The sequence below is a fragment of the Mirounga angustirostris genome, unplaced genomic scaffold (genome assembly GCF_029215605.1).
Source record: "Mirounga angustirostris isolate CCGP_5_RB_7025 unplaced genomic scaffold, mMirAng1.0.hap1 SCAF_4, whole genome shotgun sequence".
NCBI classification, from domain to species: domain Eukaryota; kingdom Metazoa; phylum Chordata; class Mammalia; order Carnivora; family Phocidae; genus Mirounga; species Mirounga angustirostris.
The window spans coordinates 58336362-58360654 of record NW_026991712.1 but is presented as its reverse complement, the minus strand read 5'-3'; the positions used below and the strand labels follow the sequence as shown (position 1 = coordinate 58360654).

Below are 24293 nucleotides of genomic sequence, written 5' to 3'. Positions count from 1 at the left end.
CTTCTAACTCATACCAGAAATGTGAGCTTAGTTAACACTGGCCCATAATAACCTAAATACTTCACTTTTACTTTAAATAATGTACAGAGTGTTATGTGTGTACACATACATGCTATTATGGACTGACTGTTTATGTCTCCCCCAAACTCATATACTGAAGCTCTAACCCCCAATGTGTTCATATTTAGAAGTGGGGCCTTTGGGAGGTAAGTAGGTTTATTTATTATTTCTATTTAAATTCAATTAGCCAACATATAGTACATACTTAGTTTCAGATGTAGTGTTCAATCATTTATCAGTTGCATGTAACACCCAGCGCTCATCACATGGTAGGTAGGTTTAGACCAGGTTATGAAGGTGAGACCCTCATGACAGCATTCGTGCCCTTATAGAAAGAGGAAGAGACAGCAGAGTTCTTGTTCTCTATCCAAACACGTGCACCCAGGAAAGGCCACGTGAGGACATAGGGAGGAGGCCATCTCCAAGCCAGGAAGATGGCTCTCTACCAGAACTCAACCATACTGGCACTCTGATCTCAGCCTTCCAGCCTCCAGAACCGTGAGAAGTAAATTTCTGTTTCTTAAGCCACCCAGTCTGTAGCATTTTACTTTGTTATAGCAGCCGAGCTAACTAATACACATGCTTAAACACAGGAAGACAAAACTTGCTGAGGATATTTCCTAGGGAAGTGAGCTGGCTATCTCCTAAGAAGGCTCAAAGTAAACACATTTACCACATTCTGGGACAGTGCTTTTCAGTCTTTATTTTTTTTTGGCTCAGGCACTCCCACTATTGATAAATACAAAAGTTTTGCACCCTACTTAATATCACTTGAAGTTAAAAACAAAATAAGTATCTTGATGGGAAGGAAACTGAAAGAGTGGGACAAAGAACCATACCATTTCCCAAGCATCCTCCCCTCTCCTTCCTTAGCGATCATCCGAAATCTCATCTCAGCTTTCCTGGCTTAGAAACCTGATTTCATCAGCACTTTGAAGTAGAGCCATCCCTTGGGGGCAGACAGAGCTCAGACAGAGCTCATCACCAGAGCTCACAAGACTGATGTCAAACACCAGAAGGTCAATTCATTAGTTCACCATGGGCAATGTAAACATCACAAAGGCCAGGGACTCGTACCCACAGAACCAATGCATGCTGTTCCTGTTGGGAGGCCTCCACGAGGAGCTCAACCAAAATTAGAAGGTTACGGTGAATGTGGGATTCGGACAAGCAGCAGGAGATGAATCAAATAGCTAAAGGCATCAGGCTCAGCTAGCCTGATGCATCCATTTCCTCAGTGGAATGATCTTGCCAATAAAGCCACACACGGTTGGCTACGGTTCCCTGCATCCTTCCCCATAACACAAACGTCCTTGCCTATTCAACTGCAATACTCCCAGGGTTTGGCCACGGCCTCTCTCTCCCCTGGACAGCGTTTGGATGGGTGCTGCCAATTTTTGCCTCTGTGGCTTTTTTTCCCCCTCTACTACTTTGGGTGACCAATTATTTAGATAGTTTTAATACACTTAATCTGGTTGCAAGGAAATCTTGCTGTAATACAGCTGTGCTATCACTTACCACTTTATAGATCTTTATGCGGTATCACAGGCTCATTCGAAAATGTAACTCTCAGAGGGAAATGTCATTTCTAAGTTCTTGGGGGGTGACTTGCTGTGTCACCCATACACACGACAATGACGGTTTGTGTACAGACGTGTAATTATCTACATATACAGTCACATCCCTCCATTTGTATGCTTTTTATTATTTGTTAGAACTTAACCCTTTGGGTGACAAAGCCTTCCCTTGTGCTTATTTTTTTCCCTTAGTTTTTAACTGAACTGTAGAATAATGCAGTTTTGAACTAAAAGCATTAGATTTAATTAAGATGGCAAATATCTGAAAATATGGCCAGCTCTGGGAAAAGTGTTCAACATGTAAGGTACAACAGACCTCCTTTATCCTAGGGCCAACAACTTCTATGTACGACACATGCCTTTCAAACAATGGAAATATTTATATCTAAGATATGTAAATTAAATGAGCAGCCTGACTTTAAAAAAAGTACTTGAAAGCCCTTTTAGAAATGTCTATCTGATTTGATCACCCTATAAATGCAGAGTGGAAAGCTTGAGTTATGCTCCCTTGAGAAGATCAATAATACTTAGTACAGAAAAGGCTTTCTATCCAGTTGTTGAAGGAAGAGTTGGCTATCGGTCAAAGGGGATTGCAGCCTTCCCCTTAGCCCTGTCTTAAATAGACCCGTTGTCATCTTGTGCTACTGTGATGTATTCAATACTGATGGACAACTTGCTTGTATGAAGCTGGTATGTTAGCTAAGAGGGTGGAATTACATTTTCCCACAATATTTTCTTCCCTTAAATGCTTTAATGCCATAAAAGGCTTTTAAAACCATTTAGTCTGGGAAACTGAGATGACCTTCAGTATCATTTAGCTCTTGGTAACATCTAATAGAAATCTATAGGGACCCCATTCCCCTGGAGAATTAACAACAGAACCTAGAAATTACCATCTGCAGACAACAATACTAAGTTTGTTTGCTTTCAGAGCAGCTCAAGCCTAGGGCTACTTCATGAAGCAGGACTATCTCCTGTCCAGCCGCTGCCCCATGGTAGTGCCACTGGGGAGGGAACAGGACAATCCCTCGTAGGTGGCTGAACTCTATCTGCAGCGCTCACACCAACAGGTAGTGACCAATGCACTCAGACACCAGGAAGTGGGCATTCATTTCACAGGTATACGTTAAATGACTGAAATCTCATCCAGAGGTTTAGAAAGGAGGCACATGAAAGAAAACACCCATTATCATGGTTGTCTCCCTGGAGCTGAATTATTACAGAAGTCACTCTGAAAGCTCTATCACTCAGCAACCAGACTAGGTCCCTTTCTAGTCTCTCTCCTAAAAAACAGTCTTCTTAACCCGGTCTTTTACTGTCTTCATTCTTTGTAGGGGGAAAAAAAAAGAAAAACACACCATGTCCTCCTTTCCTTCTAATTCCTCCATCCTTTATTACAGCCAAGTTTCTAGCTTTTGTATTGATCTTGCTATTCTGTTCACTTTGACCTGCCTTGTTCACTTAGTGGGTTCCAGGATTATATTACCTTTATTGGAACCAAACACAATTGAACACATATGTTGTACAGGGTGCTAGTTTTCCAGCTTGAGTTAACAGAAACCAATGTGGAAACATTCTTTACCGAGAAAATATAAATTTTGATATTTAGAATTTTATAGAGCATTTATTTTGATCTCTTCATCTAGAAATTTGTTGATTCCTCAATCACTGGGAAGATGTTGTTTCTAAAACAATGAAGAAACATAAATAAAAAAGTGGCTAGACTATTATAGAAAGGGATGGAAACCATCTACTAAGAAACCACTTTAACAGAAGTCAGTTAAATATTTAAACCTACTGCAAATATTTGTGTATTGCTATTTTATAACGTTTGAGAAGTAGATGATCTGGATTTTTTTTTTTTTTGAGGTTGTTATTTTAATTTCTTCTACCATGACTTGGGTTTTCCTGTTAATATATGCAGATTAATCTTTAAGTGGTATACTTCCTTACCTAACCACAGGTAGTTCAGATCGATTAAAAAACATAGTCATAGTAGTTACTGGTTCATCTCTTACTACTGCTAATGGTATGGTTATATGTGCCTCTGAATTTGGAATGTTTGTTACAACATGTGCAACAGTCACTAATGTGCTAACACCATTTCTTAGAATCAGATACTTCTTTTGGGCTCCCATCTCCTTCACTGCTATCAGCTCAGTTTGTTGCTGGGAGTCAGGAGGCCGGAAGGGAGAGACACTGGGGAATAAGCCTAATCTGCAGCACTAACACTCAGACTTCAAATACTTAGGACTTTTTGTACCTACTTGTTTTGTAGTATTGCTGGTATCCATGAAGCACAGACCTTTAAGGAAAAGGAAAAGGGAAAAAAACGGGGACCAGAGGCAATACCCCTACCTCTCCCATCCCTGGACAACAGTCTCACCTGGTTGGTAGAAGTCCGGCGACAGCTCCCTGGCCACAGCTCTTGCGATGTCACACTCCTGGCGGGCCGCCTGGGCAGCCTGGTCGGCAGCGTCAGCTTTCGCTCTTGCGTGTGCAGTCCTACATGGGGCACAAAGGGCGAGTCAGCAAGGGTGGCACCTTGTTAATTACCCACGGACAAGCACGCTGTCTGCGGCGGCACGGGGAGAGAAATGCTCACTGCGCTCATGGCCCCGCGCTTCCCACTGCAAGTTTTAAGGTCATAGTGTTGTGAGCTATCCACGAAAACATGGATGGAACCACCTGTATATTGCCTCAGTCCTTCTTTCAAGCTAAATGAAAGGGTGAGCAAGTTTTGTGCGGCCTGATGCAAAGCCTGGTTTTCAAAACTTCCTGGATCAAATCTCCTGCTGACTTTGGTTGGCAGCTTGCCCCGCAAACCATGGAGAGTAGAGTTAGAGCTTATGAATATAGTGTTCATGAATTTAATTCCTGTGGCAGAATCTATATAAGAATTTGATTAAGAAGGGTCTGCCCAGTAGCATGCTGAAGAAAGTAACTCTGAAAAAAACGTGGTAAAACTCTTATTTGTAGCCTTGATTTCCATGGTTAAACACGCCCTCTATGACGGATTCAAGTGACCAGAGTGATCTCACTGAATGTGTGGTTGGGAAGAGATGCACACAATGGGCTCACCAGCCTGCAGAAGCAGAGCGCAGGGTCTGCACTTAGGAATGTGCTCAGAAGGTTCTGAGGAGTCCATTTAAGTATGTTTTTTGTGTGAAACAAGGAGACAAGAGTTGGGGAGGAGGAAACAGATGTCTTTCAATCTTCCACCTGCCCCTTGGCCCATCCTCACTCATGAAACCTCTTCCCTTTCCAAAGAACTAGGGTGAGGGAGAAGGCAGCTGGGTAGAGAATGGGGCTTCTTATGGCAAGACAGGAGAACTAATGTCCCCCTGCCCAAGAAGAGAGGATTTAGAGGGTAAGACAGAGAACTCTAGGGCATCCGCTTCCAAAGAAGACCTTGCCCAGTTAGTATTTAGATGATAATCATGGGCATCTATTTCTTACGATTTTGTTAACTTTCTCTTCTATTTCACTAGCATCAGGCACGGCTATAGATAACTAGTAGTAAAAGCTTGATGAAAAGTCTGGAAGAGGTGCTTGCACTTATTTCAGAAACAGCAGGAGAGGAAAAGTTGGGAAACAACGTTGAACCCCAGCAGTTCTTAGGAGAGAAAATGCAGGTGGCAGCTGGAGGAGGCCGGCAGACCAAATTCCTGGGACTAGCTGCAGGAAGGAAGAAGGGAAGATGGGGTCTGACCTGAGATGGGGGTCAGTAGGTCCTGTTCCCAAATTCTGCAACTACCTCCTCTCTCTCTGTGTCTTCATGGGACCCTTCACTCCTCCTTAGGACCTAACCAACACTGGAGGCTGGATGTACTAGAATGTAAGCTTCATGAAGATTGGAATTTTACGTCTCTGGTCCTCTGCTGTATTCCCAATGTGTATGAACTACCTGGCACCCGGTATTTATTGAGGGCTCGTTTTATGAATAAAGGAATGAATGATGCATCCTTAGGAACAGCTGGGGAGTTCCTTAAAAGTGAACGGATTGACAAAACTATAGAGCCAGTAAAAAGATCGGTGGTTGCCAAGGGTTCAGGGTAAAAGTGGGGGAGGGATGAATAGGGGAGCACAGGAGAAACTTAGAGCAGCGAAACTACTCTGTATGACACTGTAATGGGGGCTCCATGCCATTATGCATGTGTCAAAACCCACGAGACAGTACCACACACAGAGTGAGCCCTAATGTCAACTACGGACTTTAGTTAACATTAATGTAGCAATCCTGGCTCATCAATTGTACCAGAAGTACCCACCAGTGCAGAGTGTTCATAATAGGGGAAACTGTGTGGGTGTGGAGGGAGGAGGTATATATGGGAACAAACCCTCTACTTTCTGCTCAATTTTTCTATAAATTTAAAACTACTCTAAAAAATAAAGCCCAATAATTAAAAATGAATGGATCAACTTTCAATCATCAAAATTGTTATTTCTGAATCACAGAAGATACTTCAGATTACAAGGTTATCATGAAATGGAAACAAAATCAAGAAGATAAGAGCATAGTCCTGAACAATGGGCTGTCATAACCCCCTCTTGGGAGCCATGGCTGATGATGGGTGAAACTTCAGTCCCTGTGTTGTGCCTGAGAATCAATGGATGCCCTCTGTTATGTTCTTGCACAGTTTCTCAGAATCTCAACTCGTTTCCCCAGAATTATTTTCCATTGTATCTGCTATTCTTAGATAGACCCTAATTATGTCTAGGCATCATAATTAATGAAGCCGTAAGAATACAGTTATGCTGCCTTATAATAAAATCTGCTAGCCCTTCGGTGATACATTTATAAAACCAAGTATAAACAGTTTATTCTAATAAAATCACAACACACCACTACATACTCACATAAAATGATACCATTTATCTCCACCACTTTTTACAATACCTGGAGAATAAACATATACAGTTTAATATTTCTGCAAATGTATTTTGGAAGAACAGTGTCCGTAAAGCTGTAACCCCTTTACTCTTTTACTTGCTCTTTCCTGTAAGACCAAACCGGGGGGGGGGGGGGGCGCAACCTTTCTATCTAGTGCCCCTCCCTGTGTCAGTGATCCTACACAGGTGGCAAGATGAGTCAAAACCACATTCAAACCCTGAAACAAGAGGTCTGCACGAGAGCCTCTGGTAGCCTTAGACCCAATGACAGGAAGTAGAAGAGAACAGGAACCCATCTGAGTTTGCTGTCACCACCAGCTTTGTGTGGCCAGGCCACTGATATGTCTAGATTTTGCCCGGGGGAAAAAATCTGGGCTTAACTCTGGCTCATGTTAGTGAATTCATGTGTTCAAATCCCCAGCTCACTTCCAGAGCAACACACGACCCCTTTATTCAGCCAAGTGGTAAGACATGCCTTTGTTCATGGGTTGGGGGGTGCGGGGGTGCGGGGGGGTTCTGGCTAGTTAGTCTGGAAAGGACAGCTGCAACAATGCAGGGTGGATACCCTGCTGCTACAGCTGGTCACGTGGAAAACACACACACACACACACGCACATGCACACGCACACACAAACAGGAGCATGCACGCCCAAGAACTCTCTCACGTATTCAACACACCGCCCATGTCCCTAAGCGGTCAGACCCTCACGAATCTCCAAATACCATTATCACATACACTTTCTGCCATAAACTGCAGTAAAAAGTAAGTAAACAGCAACTTCTTTCAGTTAGGCATCAGCTGTCGACTTTCTGTTAGGGCCATATATATATATATTTTTCCCAAATAAACCCAAGTTTTAGCTTGTAGAGAGTTACTATGTGTGGGAGAAGAGGCAGGGAGACCTGAGCAGTTGGCTAAGCTCACACAAGCAGCTGGGTGAGTCCCCCCCAGACATAAGTCCTGTGAAGGTCACTTGTGAACAGCCAGAACAGTAAATGTGGCATTTCTGGATGTAAGGCATTCCTGGCACACAACAACTTAATTTCAACCGATTTTTCTAATCAGTAGTTTGATGATGAATACCTGAAATTATTCTTTAATAACTGAAATAGTTCTTCATGAACTCTCAAGTCATCTTACTCAGAACAAAATAGTCTGGCTTTCCTGATTTTTCTTAAACTTATTAATGCTTTCATGAAAAAAAAGTCTATCAACAATATATTGAATATGCCTGGCATAGACTCCTGCTAAGGTAACAAGCTGGCCCCTTAGCTGTCTGTCCCAACTTCTAACTTCAATCTTTTTTTTTAAAGATTTTATTTATTTGAGAGAGAGTGAGTGAGCGAGCGAGGGGGGCAGGGAGCAGAGAGAGAGGGAGAAGTAGACTCCCCACTGAGCGTGGAGCCCGATCCAGGGCTCAGTCTCACGACCTTGAGATCGTGACCTGAGCCAAAGTCAAGAGTTGGCTGCTCAACCGATTGAGCCACACAGGGTGCCCCTAACTTCAATCTTTTACTCATCTATACACTGACATAGCTGATGACGATTTTAATTTAGAATGCACAACAAATCTGCTAAAGGTAAAACTGTATACAATATTCACAAATTTTGCTATTTCTGCTTTTTTGTATGTTTTCTTCCCAACAACAAACTGCTTTAAAAAAATGTGGATTTTGATGTCTTTTTAAATTTGTTATATTAAATCAAAGTCAGTTTACTGATATTTAAAATCTGACAGCAGAGCTGATGATGTATTTGGTTTGGGGGCTGTACACCTGATTTGCTTTGATGTCCAAATATTTAAAGAAGATTATTAGGAAAATTTAAAAATGAGCTCAATTGTGCATAAGAATCCAAATCTCAGGTGATGGCAACCCCATCTTCCAGTTCCTCAGGCCTAAACCGTTTGAGTCATCCTTGATGCCCCCCTTTCTGTCACACGCCACATCCACAGTGAGCAAATCCAGTTGGCATTACCTCCAAAACATCCTTAATCCAGCCAGTTCTTGTTATCGTTGCTGTGCCTGCCCTGGTCACATTGCCACCATCTCTCACCAGGGTTCCTGGAAAGGCAGAACTGACCTCCCCGCGTCTATTGTCACTGCTGACCATTCTGTTTCCTTTCTGGTTCTCCTGAAAATGCCTGACGATAGCTAACATTCTTTCCTGGGTTAAGACATCATGATAAGAAAATGCAAAAAAGTATGACCTGTTAGCCTTCCGAAATAAGAAAATGCAAATAAATATGACCTGTTAGCCTTCCTTTTGGAGTGTGACCTTACTCATTTATGAGAGACCCAGATTTGGGAAAGCCAATTATCTTGTGCATACAGTTGTGGCCCTTTTTAAGAAGACATCAGTCTGTGAAGCAAGAAATACTCTTGACAGGAACAAGAGAGTGGTGGCTGCACAGATCTCGGCTAAAAAACAGAGACATGATTTCTGAGTTCCCGCACTCAGAAGAAACTGTTCTTTCTATCCTGATTTGGCTCTCTGATAAGCCCAGCCCGGCGAGGCTCAGCATGTGCTCCTCCTGATAAGGTACAAGCGGGCCCCTTAGATGCCGGTCTTGACTTCTAACTTCCAATCTTCTATACATCTGCTGACTGACATAGCTGATGAAGATTTTAATCTGGAAAATGATTACATGTTACATGATTCTGCTAAATCTCTATTTTCAGTAAATTTGGTTTGGGAAGACTACTTGTTATGAGTCCAGTCCTTACCATTTTACTAGTTCTTGAGTGTTCATTTTCTCCCTCAGTTGCTTTCTTGTTTTTTAAAAGACAGGACCTGGCATAGTAACTTCAGGACGGAATTCTTAGGTCCTGGTTAAAAACAAGTTACATCACTAACAAAGAGTTATCCTTTTCACTGGGCAGGAGTTAATCTCTTCCTTTTCTGAAAGTGGTATCAAATTATTTAGATATAAAATATAAACTAAGGGGCATTATATCCCCATTGAAGTTTGGTATTTGATCTTTCAAGGGCCCAAACTTTCACGGAGGCGTAAAAATATACTGGCTTTGAAAGCATTACGAGCCAGTGACTAGGCTGAGGCCAGTCTAGGCCACAGATGATTCTTGTCTATGAGATCAAAAGCCAAACCACATTACGTTAGCTATCATACAAATCCCTCTGTAGAATCATATCATACCCTCGGCTTTTTATCAAAGGGAGGGAGGAAGAACCAAGATTCATACGAAGAATGTTTACAGATCTTTTGTAAAATGCCATCCCTTATGTGTGACACTGTTATGTTTATAAAAGATCTTGGTGACACATTCCTCTTAAAGTTTAGTGCCCGAAAAAAAATGGCCTCTGCTGGTAAGTTTGTGTGCCTCTGTGGATCATAAAAGGAGAACTACATAATCTATTATTTCTCTTTTTGTTAAGGCTACTAGGAATCGTGGAGTAAAATTAGCCTCAATCTATGTGCATGGTTATCTTCTGTAACAACATGGCTTTAACATTCTCCAATGTCAGGAATGCTATTATGTGAGTGAATCATAATGCCCTGCAAATCCTTTTTGGAAACTGGCAGGATACTGAAAAAAAAAAAAAAAAAATCACCAGATCAATAAGCTCTTGTTATACTAAGTTTTTTGAAGTCTAGTCCCTCACAGTGTGTTAAAGCTCAGGAACGCAGGTCATAACCTAAGGACAGCAGAACCTATTTATTATTCAACTTCCTTCACAGGATTTTTTTCTATATCCATTTTCAAGCTTGAAACATAAATCCTCATTCTTAGGTACTTTACAGATTTTATTCCATAACATTTATCAAATTTAATAAGCTTAAAGACTATATTCTCTGGATAGCCAGCTCAAAAGCACATTTGTAATCCTCAGTTGGAAGAGGCCAAATAACTGGCTATCTTCTTCTTTGTTCTGAGTTCTATAAAATTTATCTAAAATTTGCCTTCTCATGTAATTTATGCATTGAAAAAAATCTGATGTAAAAAAAACATTTAAGGCATGTTTTACTCTTGAAATCATTTTTAGAAAAAGTCCTTTTTAATGAGGGTCATTCTAAAGTTCAAAAACATTACCACTAAATAAGACTAAAACTTCTCTTTAAAATATAATCACCTGCAACTCACTGAATGGGAGATACATTTGCTGATCATTTATCTAATAATGGGTCAGTATCCAGAATATGTAAGCACTCCTACACCTCAATGACCAATAAATACGTAAATAAATAAATAAACAAACCCAATTAAAAAAAAGGGCAAAGGACTTCAATAGACATTTCTGCAAGGAAGATCTACATACAGCCAATAAGCACACAAGATGCTCAACATCACTAATCATAACTGAAATGCACATGAAAATCACAATGAGATACTACCTCACGCTCATTAGGATGGCTACTATCAAAAAAAAAAAAAAAGGAAACAACAAGTGTTGGTGAGGATGTGAAGAAATTTGAAACCTTGTGCCTGGATGGAGGGAGTGTAAAATGGCGCAGCTGCTGTGGAAAACAGTACGGGGGTTCCTCAAAAAATTAAAAATAGAATTACCATATGATCCACCATTCCACTTGTGGGTATATAGCCAGAAGAAATGAAAGCAGGGTCTCAAATACATATCTGTACACTCATGTTCATGGCAGCATTATTCACAATGGCCAAATGGTAGAAACCCAAGTGTCCCTCAATGAATGAATGAATGGATAAGCAAAAATGTGGCATACACACAGAATATTATTCAACCTTAAAAAAAAAAAGGAAATTCTGACACATGCTATAAAACATGGGTGGAACTTGAGGGCATTGTGTTAAGTGAAGAGGGCCAGTCACAAAAGGACAAACACCCAATGATTTCATTCATATGAGGTCCCTTGAGAAGTCAAGTTCATAGAGACAGAAAGTAGAAGGGTGGTTGCCAGGGCTAAAGCAAGGGGAACGAGGAGTTGTCATTTAACAGGTATAGGTTTTAGTTGTGCAAAATAAAAATAAAAAAATTGGTTGCATGACAAAGTGAATGTACTAAACATTACTGAACTGCACACTTAAGGATGGTCGATTTCGTGTTACGTATATTTTACAATTAAAAATAAAAAAAAAATACCTTGTACCTGATATCACCTGATGTACAAGTATTTATGGAGCATCCTATGTGTCCTGAGGAAGTGAGGAGAAAAGACCAAAGGTTAGATTCTCAGATGAGAAGCTGCTGTGCTAGTCCAAGCCAGGGCATGCTATGTATCTAATGAGGGTAAGAGCTGGAAGGACTAACCCACAATGTTTTACGGGAGGGACTATCAGAACTTTGAAACATGAGGGCAGCCTCCATATCTGTTTTGCCAGCTCTTAACAAAACCCCTGGAACAGAGGACGTTTCAACGGATACTTGCAGAATGGATAGATGGATAAGAAGAGAAACATACAAGATAACCCCAAGAAATCTAACTTGGTATCCGGATGAATAGCTTACTACAGATAGAAACTGTGCAGGTGGTAAGGGGAGAGAGACAGTTGGAAGGTGATGACAAGTTCAGTTTTAGATGAGCAGGATTTTACATGACACAGACATTTCTAGTTGGAAATACAGGGCTGAGATGCAAAGTAAAGGTCAAGGTTACAAACAGGAAGGTGGGCATCGTGATGCACAGAAGATGAGTTCATGAAAGATGGACGAATCCAACAGGTAAGTGAGAAACAAAAAGCAAAGAGCTGAGGATGGAGACAAAATTGTCCTAGGGACTTGGAGAAAGAAATAAGGGTTCCAAGATACAGGCATTTCTAGTTGGAAATACAGGGCTGAGATGCAAAGTAAAGGTCAAGGTTACAAACAGGAAGGTGGGCATCGTGATGCACAGAAGATGAGTTCATGAAAGATGGACGAACCCATCAGGTAAGTGAGAAACAAAAAGCAAAGTGCTGAGGATGGAGACAAAATTGTCCTAGGGACTTGGAGAAAGAAATAAGGGTTCCAAGTTCTTGTTCTTGGATAAATCCTGTGCTCCTCTTAGGAGTTAAGTGGGGCCAGATGGGAATGTATCTCTTCTCTGGGGCAGAGGCACTGACTGGCTGATTTATGTGGTAGTCCCTGAAACAAGTGCAGTTGGAATCTGAGGAATGGATGAGTGGTCACTCCTGCCCTGTGCTGGAGAAAGGTGAGGGCAGAGAAGAGGCTGCTGGATTTGGTAAGAACCTTTGAGAGGGCAGTACTAACAAGCAGCCCACTGCAGAAGCCAGACAAGGGGGGCTGGTAAGGAAATGGGCAGAGGAAGTAGAGGAAGCAGGTGTGGGCCACACGCTGGAGACTTTTGTCCCAGAAAGGAAGGAGGAAATGTGGACAGTAACCAGAAGGATTAGCTGGGCCAAGGGAAAAGACGTTTTACTCTTATCTTAAGAAAATGAGAGCTGATCTTATCGTGAGGTGGGAAGAAAGATACTCAGACAACAGGGGAAAATGAAGAAGCCTTGAGAAGGTGACAGTTGTTAGAGACAGGTCCTAGATGAGGCAAAAGAAAGGAAACAGGAAAAAACATAAGAACAGTGATGGGCTCATCCAATATTTTAAGGTTACTTGAAAGATCCTTTGAAAGCTTGAAAGAGACCGAGAGTGCTGTGGGCTTTGGGACCAGACAGGCCTGGGTTCAAACTCCAGTTTATCATATACTGACTGTGTTCCTTGAGCCTCAATTTCCTTACCTATAAAATAGGGAGGACATTACCTTGTAGAGTTGTTCTGGATCAAAACTGATTGATGTGAAGTACTTAGTACTAACTTAGAGAGGGTATATAGTCAATAAATGGCCATTATTAGTCTTCTGCTAAAATTTAGGGCTGGTGGGAGGAATCGGGGGGGGGGTGGTTTTACAAAGGTGAAGATTTGGAATCAGAATGGAGACAAGGACTATTGGAGTTGCTGAATAGGACCAGGAGGACCTGACATCAGGTCACCATGATGCTACATCTTCCTCTCAGGGCTCTCTCTTCTGGGAGAAGAACAGACAGAAGAAGGCAGTCTTGATGCAGGGTAGAGATGTGAACGAGGAAGATGGGGATGGAACCCTGGGTAGAGAGAGAGGGCACACAGCCAACGGTGGACTTTGGACCAGAGGAAACAGCAAGGGTTAAGTTAGGATCAAGTGAAAAATGTAAAGGCGATTTAGTAACTGTTAAGTCCTATCAATGCAGACTATCATTATACTTGTAGGTGCTTTTTTAACTGATTGAAATAAGGCATCTGTCTTTCCTATAGCAAATTTGTAGAAACTGCCTTATTCTGACTAAATCTGGTGTACTACTAAAGAGTCTGTCTTTAAATCAAATTACAAGCTCTTGGTAACAAAAGGTGGGGCAAATTATTTTAAAATGGAGACATGTTCCATAAAACGAAACTAGATACAATCATGAGTATATTTTCTATTTAGCGCGGTAACAGAAACATCTGGACATGCCTGGTAAGAACTCTGTAACCCTTGGAACAGCGAAGACCTGGGTAATGACAAGAATTGGCATGTCAGCGCTGTTTCTATTTCTCTATCAGTGTTGTTATGGTCCTTATCCTTTACCAGGGGTCCATTATGGGTACAAATTGAAGTATGACTAAGAATTAGAGCAACTGAAGATGATCTAATGGTCAAAACACATGACAGAAGTCGGTGGTATTTGGCCGAGTGACAGACTGACGAAGTGACTGGCTCACAGGTGGACCTAGTCTCCACTTAATGCTGCCACTGCCCATTACATATACACCCTGGTGCTCAAACTATTCCATTAGATAAAATCTGTACATTAAAAAAATTAAGCAAACATCATTCACTCATAAAAATCACAAATGCTTTAGAACTCTTCCTTGTATGCATAGTTGAAAAACATTTTCTTAGGTAATAAAATACCCATTTTCTATCTCCTATGACCTAAAATGGTTCCCTAAATATCCCAAATCTACCAGTTTCCATTTCACTTTGTTCTATTTAGATATGTTTAGAAAGTGAACAATAAGGGATCTATTCCTCTGTTGAACATTTGATGCAGAACTGTATGAGCAAGAACTGGCTTGGGACTGGCCATGCAAAACCATTCTGCATCTTGAGCTCTGTCATGTTAAATGTGCATGTTTTGAAGCTGTAGAGTTTATGAGGCCTGCTTTGTGAGGAATGCTGAAATAGTAGGGATAAACAGTGGACCCTTGAACAACGCAGGGTTGAGGGGTGCCAACTCCCTGCACGGTCAAAAATCTGCGTATAACTTGACTCCCCCCAAATTTAACTACTAACTGCCCACTGCTGACCAGAAGCCTTGCTGATAACATAAACAGTCAATTAACACATATTTTTGTAATATTATGTGCATTATATTCTTACAATAAAGTAAGCTAGAGAAAAGAAAATGTTAATAAGAAAACCATAAAATATATTTACTGTATTTGTAAAAAAAAAAAAAATTCTGTGTATAAGTTCAATGGTCCACTGTGTTGTTCAAGGGTCAACTGTAGTTGTACTCTCAGCAAACTGGTTTTAGTCACTTCATGTTTTCTTGTAGGATTTGTAATTCAGTTAGTCCATTTATTTCATGCCTGGTTCATGACAAGGAATCATTCGATAGTTCAACTAAGAGTCTTGACTGTTTTTACTTTAAATCTTCAGCCTCTTGCTCCAATAGATACTGGGGACAACGATATAAAAAGCACAAAGGATTTGCTCTGATTTATGTTAACCTTCTGGTTTTGAGGAAGTGACTCTTGAGAGTTCTACTTTACTAGACAGATGAGAAAACACAACTCTTCACTAGAAGGGCCTCTGAGAACTGGAAGGGGTCAGGCAGAACCCACCAACTCTCCTAATCTTTAGGGCAAAGTGGGTGACTATATTGTAAAAAGGTTTCTGTATTACTCTTTTTTATTTTGCTTTAGCAAACATTCTGTTTTTAATTATTTCATCTTCTAGTTATAAACTTTTCTTTCTGCTATTTTCATTCATATCCATAATTTTTATATTCATGCTTTCTCTTTGAGTCTGTTGCCCTCCTTATTTCTCTGATTCTTTAAACTTAATAGATTTATGTCTCCCATTGAAAAATGCGAATTTTGAGCTTTCTTCTTTAAATATATATTTTTAAAATCTGTTTTGGCTGACTTTCAAGTGAAAATAACACAGCTCAGAAAACATCTCACTATAGACTATAGGAAAGATTTGGTTTTCATCAAGGGTATTCTTTAGCAGGAACATTTTTAGGTGGTGTTAAAAATACTACAGAGTCATCCAACTCATAGTTGCCTTTCCCCAAATCACCAAATTAGTAATTAACGCCTTCGACTTTAAAAGGAGGTATCAGAAGATCATCCAGTTCTTCCGGAATTCTTAAAAAGTTTTCTTCTTCATCCTCATGAGAATCTCAAAAAATTTCTGTTGTAACTTTACCTGTATTCAGCATTTGCTGTGCTAAACTGAGAACAGCAATTTTTCATTCCAGTATTCGATAGATAAAATAATGGCTTACCCAAGGACACAGAAAAATGGAGACAGAAACAGATACATAAAGCAGGGTAACTGGTTTTCTGTGTTGGACTTTCAATATAAGTAACAGTACAATCTGGGGGGCGGGCAGAGGCAGTTTTGAAAATGAATATATGTATATCAAGATAAAAATGCATACTTCATTAGAGATGGTAGTAGAAACACAAGGCAGGATTCAAATAAAGTAAAAAAAATCACGTTATATTCTAGTTCAAATAACAGGAATCTTTTCCTTCTGGCCCTGATAGACTATCAGTGATCTGCTTCAATCCTACATCCTTGTGGTGCTTATAATGCTTGGAATATTCTCGACCACCAGCCTGTTGTCTGCCTATGCCTACTCTAGACACATTTTGATGAACTTTTAACCTTTATTTTTCTTCTCGGAATTAACTGACTCTGGGGCCTGGGATGCCATGCCTGTCAGGATGGATGGACCCCTGCTGCAGTCAATGGGGAATGCACGTGCTGCCTTCCGGAACTCCATTCCTGAGGAGACAGATGCCTTAACCCAAATGGAACTACTGCTCACCAATCCGAGACTCAGATCAAGTCCAAAGAATCTCAAGAAGAATTCCAGGCATAGAAGGAATACCGCACATCCCAAGAATGGGGGAAAATTTAGGATGTGATTTGCATGGAAGTCAGGATTTCCTGTGAGGTCCCCAAATCAACATGTACTAATTGCTATCTTACACCTGGGGGAAAGTCAGATTGAACTCTGGAGGGACAGGGAGAGTGACTTGCCAAACTCTGAAACCGCCCCCCCACCGGCCCCGCCCCGGGCAGAGAGCTGTCCAGGGTTAGCACAAAGGCCCAGAGTTTTACCTGCTGCTTTACTGCTTTCTTTCTTTTTCTTTTTTTTAAAGACTTTATTTATTTATTTGAGACAGAGAGAATGAGAGACAGAGAGCATGAGAGGGAGGAGGGTCAGAGGGAGAAGCAGACTCCCTGCCGAGCAGGGAGCCCGATGCGGGACTCGATGCGGGACTCGATGCGGGACTCGATCCCGGGACTCCAGGATCATGACCTGAGCTGAAGGCAGTCGCTTAACCAACTGAGCCACCCAGGCGCCCCTGCTTTACTGCTTTCTGATCTGCAGGTTCACCTCAAAGCACTGGGCTATACTTTCCAAGTGAGATTTCCTGATTGGGCTAAGTTTTAGCCACGGCAGGAGCACTGGAAATAGTCCTTCCTTCCTTTTCAGTACAATCACAGTATCTACCGAAATGACAACAGACTGGGGGACAATAGGACGTGTTCTTGCCTGAGGGCCGCTCTGCCCTATCTGAAGTAGGAATGTGAAAAATCTTGCACCTAAGGCAGAGAACTCTGTAGCCCTGAGAGGCTCTGTAGGATTCTGCTAGATACTGGTAAAACATATTTATAATTTTGGACCCAAATAACGCTGCAATGGACACAATGAAGTATAATACTTCACATTCTGGAATGAAATGGGGACACAGAAAGTCCTTTGATAGCTTAGTATACAGTCCCTTTGGGTCCATCAGTTATCCTGAAAACATGAAGAATATCAAAGGAAGGAGATGCCTATGAGGGTCAATCATGATGCACAAAACATGCCCATCCTGAACAGACCTCCGTTCTCTTAGGAGTACGTGTGGACTCCACTGCCCTGTAGACAGGGCTTCTTCCAGGGAGGAATTAGAATGCCCTGGAAAATGGCATGTGTTCCACAGAGTAAGAAGAAGTGTAAGAAGCTCTTTCCATCCAAGACAAGGAGGGGACAGAGCATGGAAGTCTGAGGTTGGTGAGCAGCTTGCAGCTAGAATCTACACCGTTAGGAGCTCTTACTGATGTTCAGAATGTCCCGCTGTTCCTCGTCTTCCTATTGACATGTCTCCAGGTTTCAGATCACTTTTCGATTTGGCTCCCTAAGATAATCACCCCTGGCTTCTCTCTCCTGACATCTTTCCATTGCAATCCAAAGCCTCATTTCATGATCAACTCTTAACGTTTTTGACCCCAAATAAAGCCTCAACATATTTCATCATTACAAATGTCTAGAAATGCTTTTAAATTATTTGCTACTCCAGGCGCACACAGTTCTGATTAAATTCTAAGTATCATGCTCACTTTTCTTTCCCTACTTACTATATTCATATTGTATACCTCACCATCCTGCTCTGACCCCTCTGCAATTCTGGTGGTGAAATTAAAGCTTCTTTTCCCTTAAATTTCTCCCTGGCAGGTGATCACTGCTGGCAACAGTCAATTGTAAATATGAAATTTCTCTGCCATGTTTTTCTGAGATGTCACAGCAACAGCGCCTCAAACAAGTGGTCTTGCATGGCACAGTGACATGAAAAAGGTTGATGCTGGTCTGAGAAAGAGGCTTCTGTCATAGCCTGAGCTCTGAGACACTATATAAAAAATTAGCACAAGTGACATATTTTAATGCAATGAATAACATGCAATTTACGTTAAACTATCTTTTCCATGGTGCTGGCACAGTTCCAGAAAACAGCTTATCTACCTTACTTCTAGAAGTCCGAAATTAATTTTTGAAGCAAATCTTTTTCATTCTAGACATAATGGAAAGACCTAGGATTATTATTTTTTTAATCTGTTTTGCAATCTTAGAACTATCCATTGTAACTAACAACTATCGATTTAAATGCTGTAAGACCATGGATCTCTTGTATCACTAAAAATTTCTAAGTAGTGCCAAAGGTTTGCTTGGTAGGTTTAATTGGACAGTGCGTTTTAGAAGAATACACAAATATATGTAAATATATAATATACACACACTGTAATACATGGATGTTATATTTGACTGAAATGTATCTCTGTACCAACAAATGCTAACCGTTATTATGAGTGTCTGAAGGGTTTTTTTGTTTGTTCTCATTTGGGGCAAATATCTAACTGTATTTACTGTCCTCTAATAAAACATTTTTTGGTTTTATTGATCCCAGGGAACACAACAGAGTTGGAATTAAGAAAAACTAAAAACAATGAACCAAATAAAACATTTTAGGGATAAATAATTTTACCAAAATGCTAGCTAAAACTCTTACACTGACTACTAACACTACCCTGGCAACTAGTTAAGTCAGGGCTGCTTATATTTTTAAATTATAATCTCATTATGTACAGCACCAGGCTCCTTTGTCAAAATAAGGCTTTATTACCTGGTTATGATAGAATTCAATTCATGGGTTAAAAAAGGCTCTGATGCCTGGAAAACCTAATTGCAATGGTATTGTCCTTTACTTTGGGTGAGAAATCATGAAACTGGAATTCAGTAACCAGATTTTAATTTAAAGTTAAGAATACGGCACATTTTAATCAGTTTTTGAGATAGCCTTACAAACTTCTGAGTGCTTTCACAAGTTTTCTTTTTTACACTCTGGGAATTTACATTGACCTGAAATTTAAGTTATGAAGTAGGATCCCGGGGTGTCCTATTTGCTGTTGTTATCCGAGCCTGTACGATCCATCTCAGAAGCCCATTTTTCCCGTCTGTCAGCCATCTCTTGGCAAAGAGCCCCACTGCCTGCCATTTGCCACTTGTTCTGGGCTATTTTAATTCTGGACAAGTTGTGGTCGTAGGCTATATTTAAGTTGGCCTGCTCTGTGAAGAAACACGGCAAATGCACATGGCACCTTTTCCCTTTTTGACATAATCCAATTGTGCTTTGGCTTTGAGTCAAGCTGTGCGAGATTCTGTGTTATACAGGCCGGCTTAGCGCCCACTCTCCACGTCCCAGGTGCTTCCCACCCATGAGGTGGGGTGGGGGGCCATTCACCAGGAAGGGATGAGCTGTGGCAGGAACCCATACAGCCGTCACCGAAAACTTAAAGAGCAAACTGAGAAACAGGAACGATGATGAAAGGAAAAATAAAGACACCTCCAGCTCTTGGCTGAGTGTTACTGGCACATCTGCAGAATAATTTCTCAAAGACGAACTTCCAGACATGAATTCCGTAAAATATTATGTATCTATTGAGAGACCCTTAGAGAAATAACATGCACCTTTTAAAAAGCCAGCTTTCTCATTTCTGAGCTTTTAGAAGCGGACATTCGAAGATACACTTGGTTCTAACCTGCCCCTCCTAACGGACCCCCACCCTCTCCGCTGCCATCAGTTTGTACGCTTTCTACCTAGCACAGAGGTGTTAAGTTTTTACTTGGAGTTATGCTGTTCCTTCAGAGAAGAAAAACAGGTCGGAAATGCACACTACTCATTAAAAGTTAAATACAATGTAAAAAACACCTTTCTAGAGAACTGCACTGAGGTCTTGTGAGCTTCGGAAGTTCAAAGCTAGCCTAAAGGCAGGATCTGTGATGAAGAACCAGAAGACACTTAACTTTTAAGGAAATATTTTACAAGTCCGGGAACTTTTGCCTTGAGTCCTTAATGTACAAATGTTGGTACTGTCCTATTCATTTTGCTGGCAGTGGAATTCAAATCCAGACTAGTTTTATGATCCTATTCATCTAGCCATTCTACGGAACTGAAGTATAAAAACCAAATTTCTGCCTATTTACTTGAGAGGTATTTACTCTGACTGCTTGGGCTCTTAGAAATGACCAGTTTACTGATGTGCTGTCAGCTAAGACTCTACTTGATTTTTTTGCTGAAAAAACTTACTACTCAAGCAGGGAGTAAGTAAGACCGGGCTTTTGTTTTCTGGAATGAGCAGGAAAACCATTTCAGAAATACTATGTTAAGAAAGCACTCACACAGACTTGTCAATTAATACGAAACCACTTTTAAATGTCCCTAACAAAGGAAGGGCCATTAGTAGACTATTTGGTTACATGTAGTCAGGGCTACCGGCTTTCACATTTATCTACACAGTAGCAAAACAGAGATGAAGAAAATGGATCAATACAGAGATGCCTGTGTTTTACTAGAAAGCACACAAGTGTTACTGAATATCATTATGTTCTGAATATCATGAGAACACAACCCGAAATAAATTACCCTTTAGTTCTCTAAGCTTTTGGAGAGCTAATTCCAAATTTCAGTAAATAAAAATGCCATCTTCTTTCCCAAATGCATTGCCAGGCTCCTTGGTAGTCTTTTAGGAATGAAAATTACTTAAGGTTTTCCCAGTCTATCTTTTCTTTTCCTAAAATGCTGTCCAAGCTCATTCTTAAAGGCAGCATGACAAAAAATGTGAGCGACTCTTCTGCCACAACCATGCATAACTAGGATAAATCATGTAATTACAAGTCTGGATCAGGAACCTGCCACGGAAATGCTGCCAATGGGAGTATAATTGGGGCTAACAGCACAACAGATAATGGAAACATAATGTCCCTAAAGGAACTTTAAATCCCTTAATATAACTGCGGTACCATCCCCAGGATTTTCCTCCTATAACAAGAATAGGAAGCGGGCTCTTTTGAGAACACTGGGACAGAAAGGTCTTTATGAGAGTCATCATCTTAGGTCAGAATCAAGGCAGGGAAGAGACCAATTTGGGCTTTAAAAAAAAAAAAGCCAACTTAAATGATTATTAGCACTTTTTTAAAAAAAGACATTTTTTAAATAATGTCTTAATTACTAGTTCAACTTTTATTATATTGTGTGCTTCTGGTATTAACAACTAAAACACACACATACACAGATCACACATATCCCAAGATTAAAATAAACAAAGGGCTTATGTGTCATTATTTCTAGGAAGGACAGGGTAAAGGAGAAGAGAAATTCTATCTTATTTTTTGAAGAGCCTGGGAGAGAAATGGACATTCAAATGGACAGACAAATCAAACCATAAAGCGATAGGTGGTAGGAGCTAAAAACTAAGAGGCACAGCCACATTTCTGGGCTCGGGGGCCTGTGGCCGGCAGTGAATGGATGGGACAGGACCCAGAGGTTTACAGCAGCCATGGACCCATGCCTCACGCGACCTGAAACAACACGGCCACACTGAGCTGTGAAGTTGTGAGCAGGGCAGTGAGCTGTCGTCTGTGGTCTCTGTGGCCTGGAGGTCAGCCCTGCCGCTGGTCATCATGCAGCACTGACCGCGTGAGACACAAAGGACAGGGGCAGATTCTTTCTAGTCAGTTCAGTGACTTGTACTCTACAAAATATCACCGTTGGAGAAATATAAATGCCTGGGATGTATTTCTTGTAGTAGGTTAATCAAACAAGTGTTGATGATGATGGGGATGATGATAACTGCCGTTAGCATTTCCCGAGTGCTTTTTACATGCCAGGTTTAACTTGCATCATCTGTTCCAAGAACTTTATCCACCCTGGGTTATGAGCTAGTGGGTGGTGGGAGCAAATCCGAATGGAAGATAAGAATTGTGCATGCATCCCCCCATCCCCAAATCCTAGTCAAGCCGTAGACTTCTCCATGGTAATCTTTTCTTACTTGTTTTTCCTCACCACCCAAATTTACTAAAACATAAATATTTTCTTCCAGATATGCTCTAAATTAGCATATATATTTCTTCTTTTCGCAGGAGTTGGTTCTTATATAGAATAAAATTTTAGGGACAATTTTCAGTTTAAATAAGAGTATAATCAGTGCTATCAAGTAACAAGTGATTATTAGCTGCACCAGATTTTCAAATGATTCTACTCCAAGATATGGCATTTTTTTTTTTTAAACCAGGTTGCAACACCTCCCTCAGACCTTTATAAAATGTTGAGGTTCCACTGTCTTTCATTGGGGTTTCAGCTGGTGACACACACCAGACCCCCTATCGTGGGCATTTCACCCCCCGTGGTAGAGGCATCAGAAGCCTTCTGCCTGCTTGGTCACCCTGAGGCCACCTTGCCATCCATCCTGGTCCCTGCTGTCTCTTGCCATCTGGAGGCTCTGACTGCTCCTTCCCTACCTATTGCCCTTAGCATGTCCTTGGGTGTCTCAGCACTTGTAATATTTGGCATTGAAAACCCAATGCCTCAATCCACAGCATGTTGTTACAACCACAGCATAAATGTAATCCTTGGATTAGATTAACATAATGGACATTTCACGGTCTCCCTGGACTTGCTCTATAGATGTGGACACATTATTTAGGATCTACAGACTTCAAAAGTGCCAAACTAAAAATATCTATTACATCATATTGGAACACACTCAAAATTGAGTTTCTTGCTCTCTGTCTAATCTTTGCCTATAGTGGTTATGAACATGAATTCTAGAGTCAGGCTGCCTGGATGCAAAATAGCTCTCACCATTCACTAGCCTGTAACCCAGAGCAAGTTACCTACTCTTGCTATGATGCTGTTTCCTCTTCTGTAAATTGAGAATAGTCGTAGGACCTACCTTGCAGTTATTATGAGGATCACAGGTGATACACATAAGGCCCTAAGAACAGATAATGCAGATAAAGCTGGGTGTAGAACACTCAACATCATTATAGATAATATTTATCCATTTAATTAATTGAATAATTTAAAAATATATTAAGTTGTTAAATAAGTAATATATTCAAAATGGTTCAATAAAATATAAAAAAATAATGGGAAAAGTCTCCATCTTACTTCGTTCCTTATTTATACCATTATTAACCCAGCCGCAGCTAACCAGTGTTGCTGTTTTTTAAAGACTTTTGCAGAGTTTCTTTAAGTATATACAAGAAGACCGGAATATAAGTTCCTATTTCCTCCTTTCCTATATAAAGGAAAGCAATATATACACTATTTCTGTACCTTTGTGACATGCAACTAGAAAACAGTGACCAGATAGCATTAGGCATCAGACTGTGCCAAACTCATGTAATCCTTAACCTTCATGAGAAAGGACAGTGAGTGTGACAACCCAAGTGAAGCAGGGGCAGCAGAGAGGTGACAAGGGCTCTAGTCAGATGACCTGTATGTGCGTCCTGGTCCCACCATTTGCAAGCTGTGCAACCATGAACAGATTACTTAAAAGTCTTGGAGACACATTGGTTGTCAGCATGTTTGTTGTGGGGATATCACAAGATCTGCAAATCTGAAGACATACACAGATACACCCATAGTGTTGTTACTGGTTAGAAGCTACCACAACCCACAGGGCCACTCTTTCTATTCTGGAAACCCCGGTGTGTGGATATGGAGACACAAAGTCTCTATTTGTGACCTGGTATGTGGCCGGCCCAATGCGGTTCCTTGCCTAAGGTCACAAAGGTCTACTTTTCCTTGAGCAAGGAAGAGCTGGTATGGGCTATACTCTGGATCTTAGATCTACCTTGTTCAACTTTTCTAATATGGATCCAGTTTCTTTGAGAGCTGATCTAAAATTTCATCAAAAATTTTTACCTGACATGAGGCTTAAGTTTTGAAAGTAAACCAGAGGGTAAATT

The 24293-nt window shown here is 40.8% G+C and overlaps 1 protein-coding gene across 5 annotated transcripts in view; it reads right to left on the bottom strand.

Moving 5' to 3' along the window:
- Positions 1 to 24293, bottom strand: part of JPH1 (junctophilin 1) — a 79789-nt gene that overhangs the window by 19961 nt on the left and 35535 nt on the right. For all 5 annotated transcript variants that reach the window (XM_045896372.3, XM_045896376.3, XM_045896375.3 and 2 more), the window contains exon 3: positions 4024 to 4142. In XM_045896372.3, coding sequence (XP_045752328.1) covers positions 4024 to 4142 — 119 coding nt within the window. The remainder of the gene's footprint in view (positions 1 to 4023; positions 4143 to 24293) is intronic.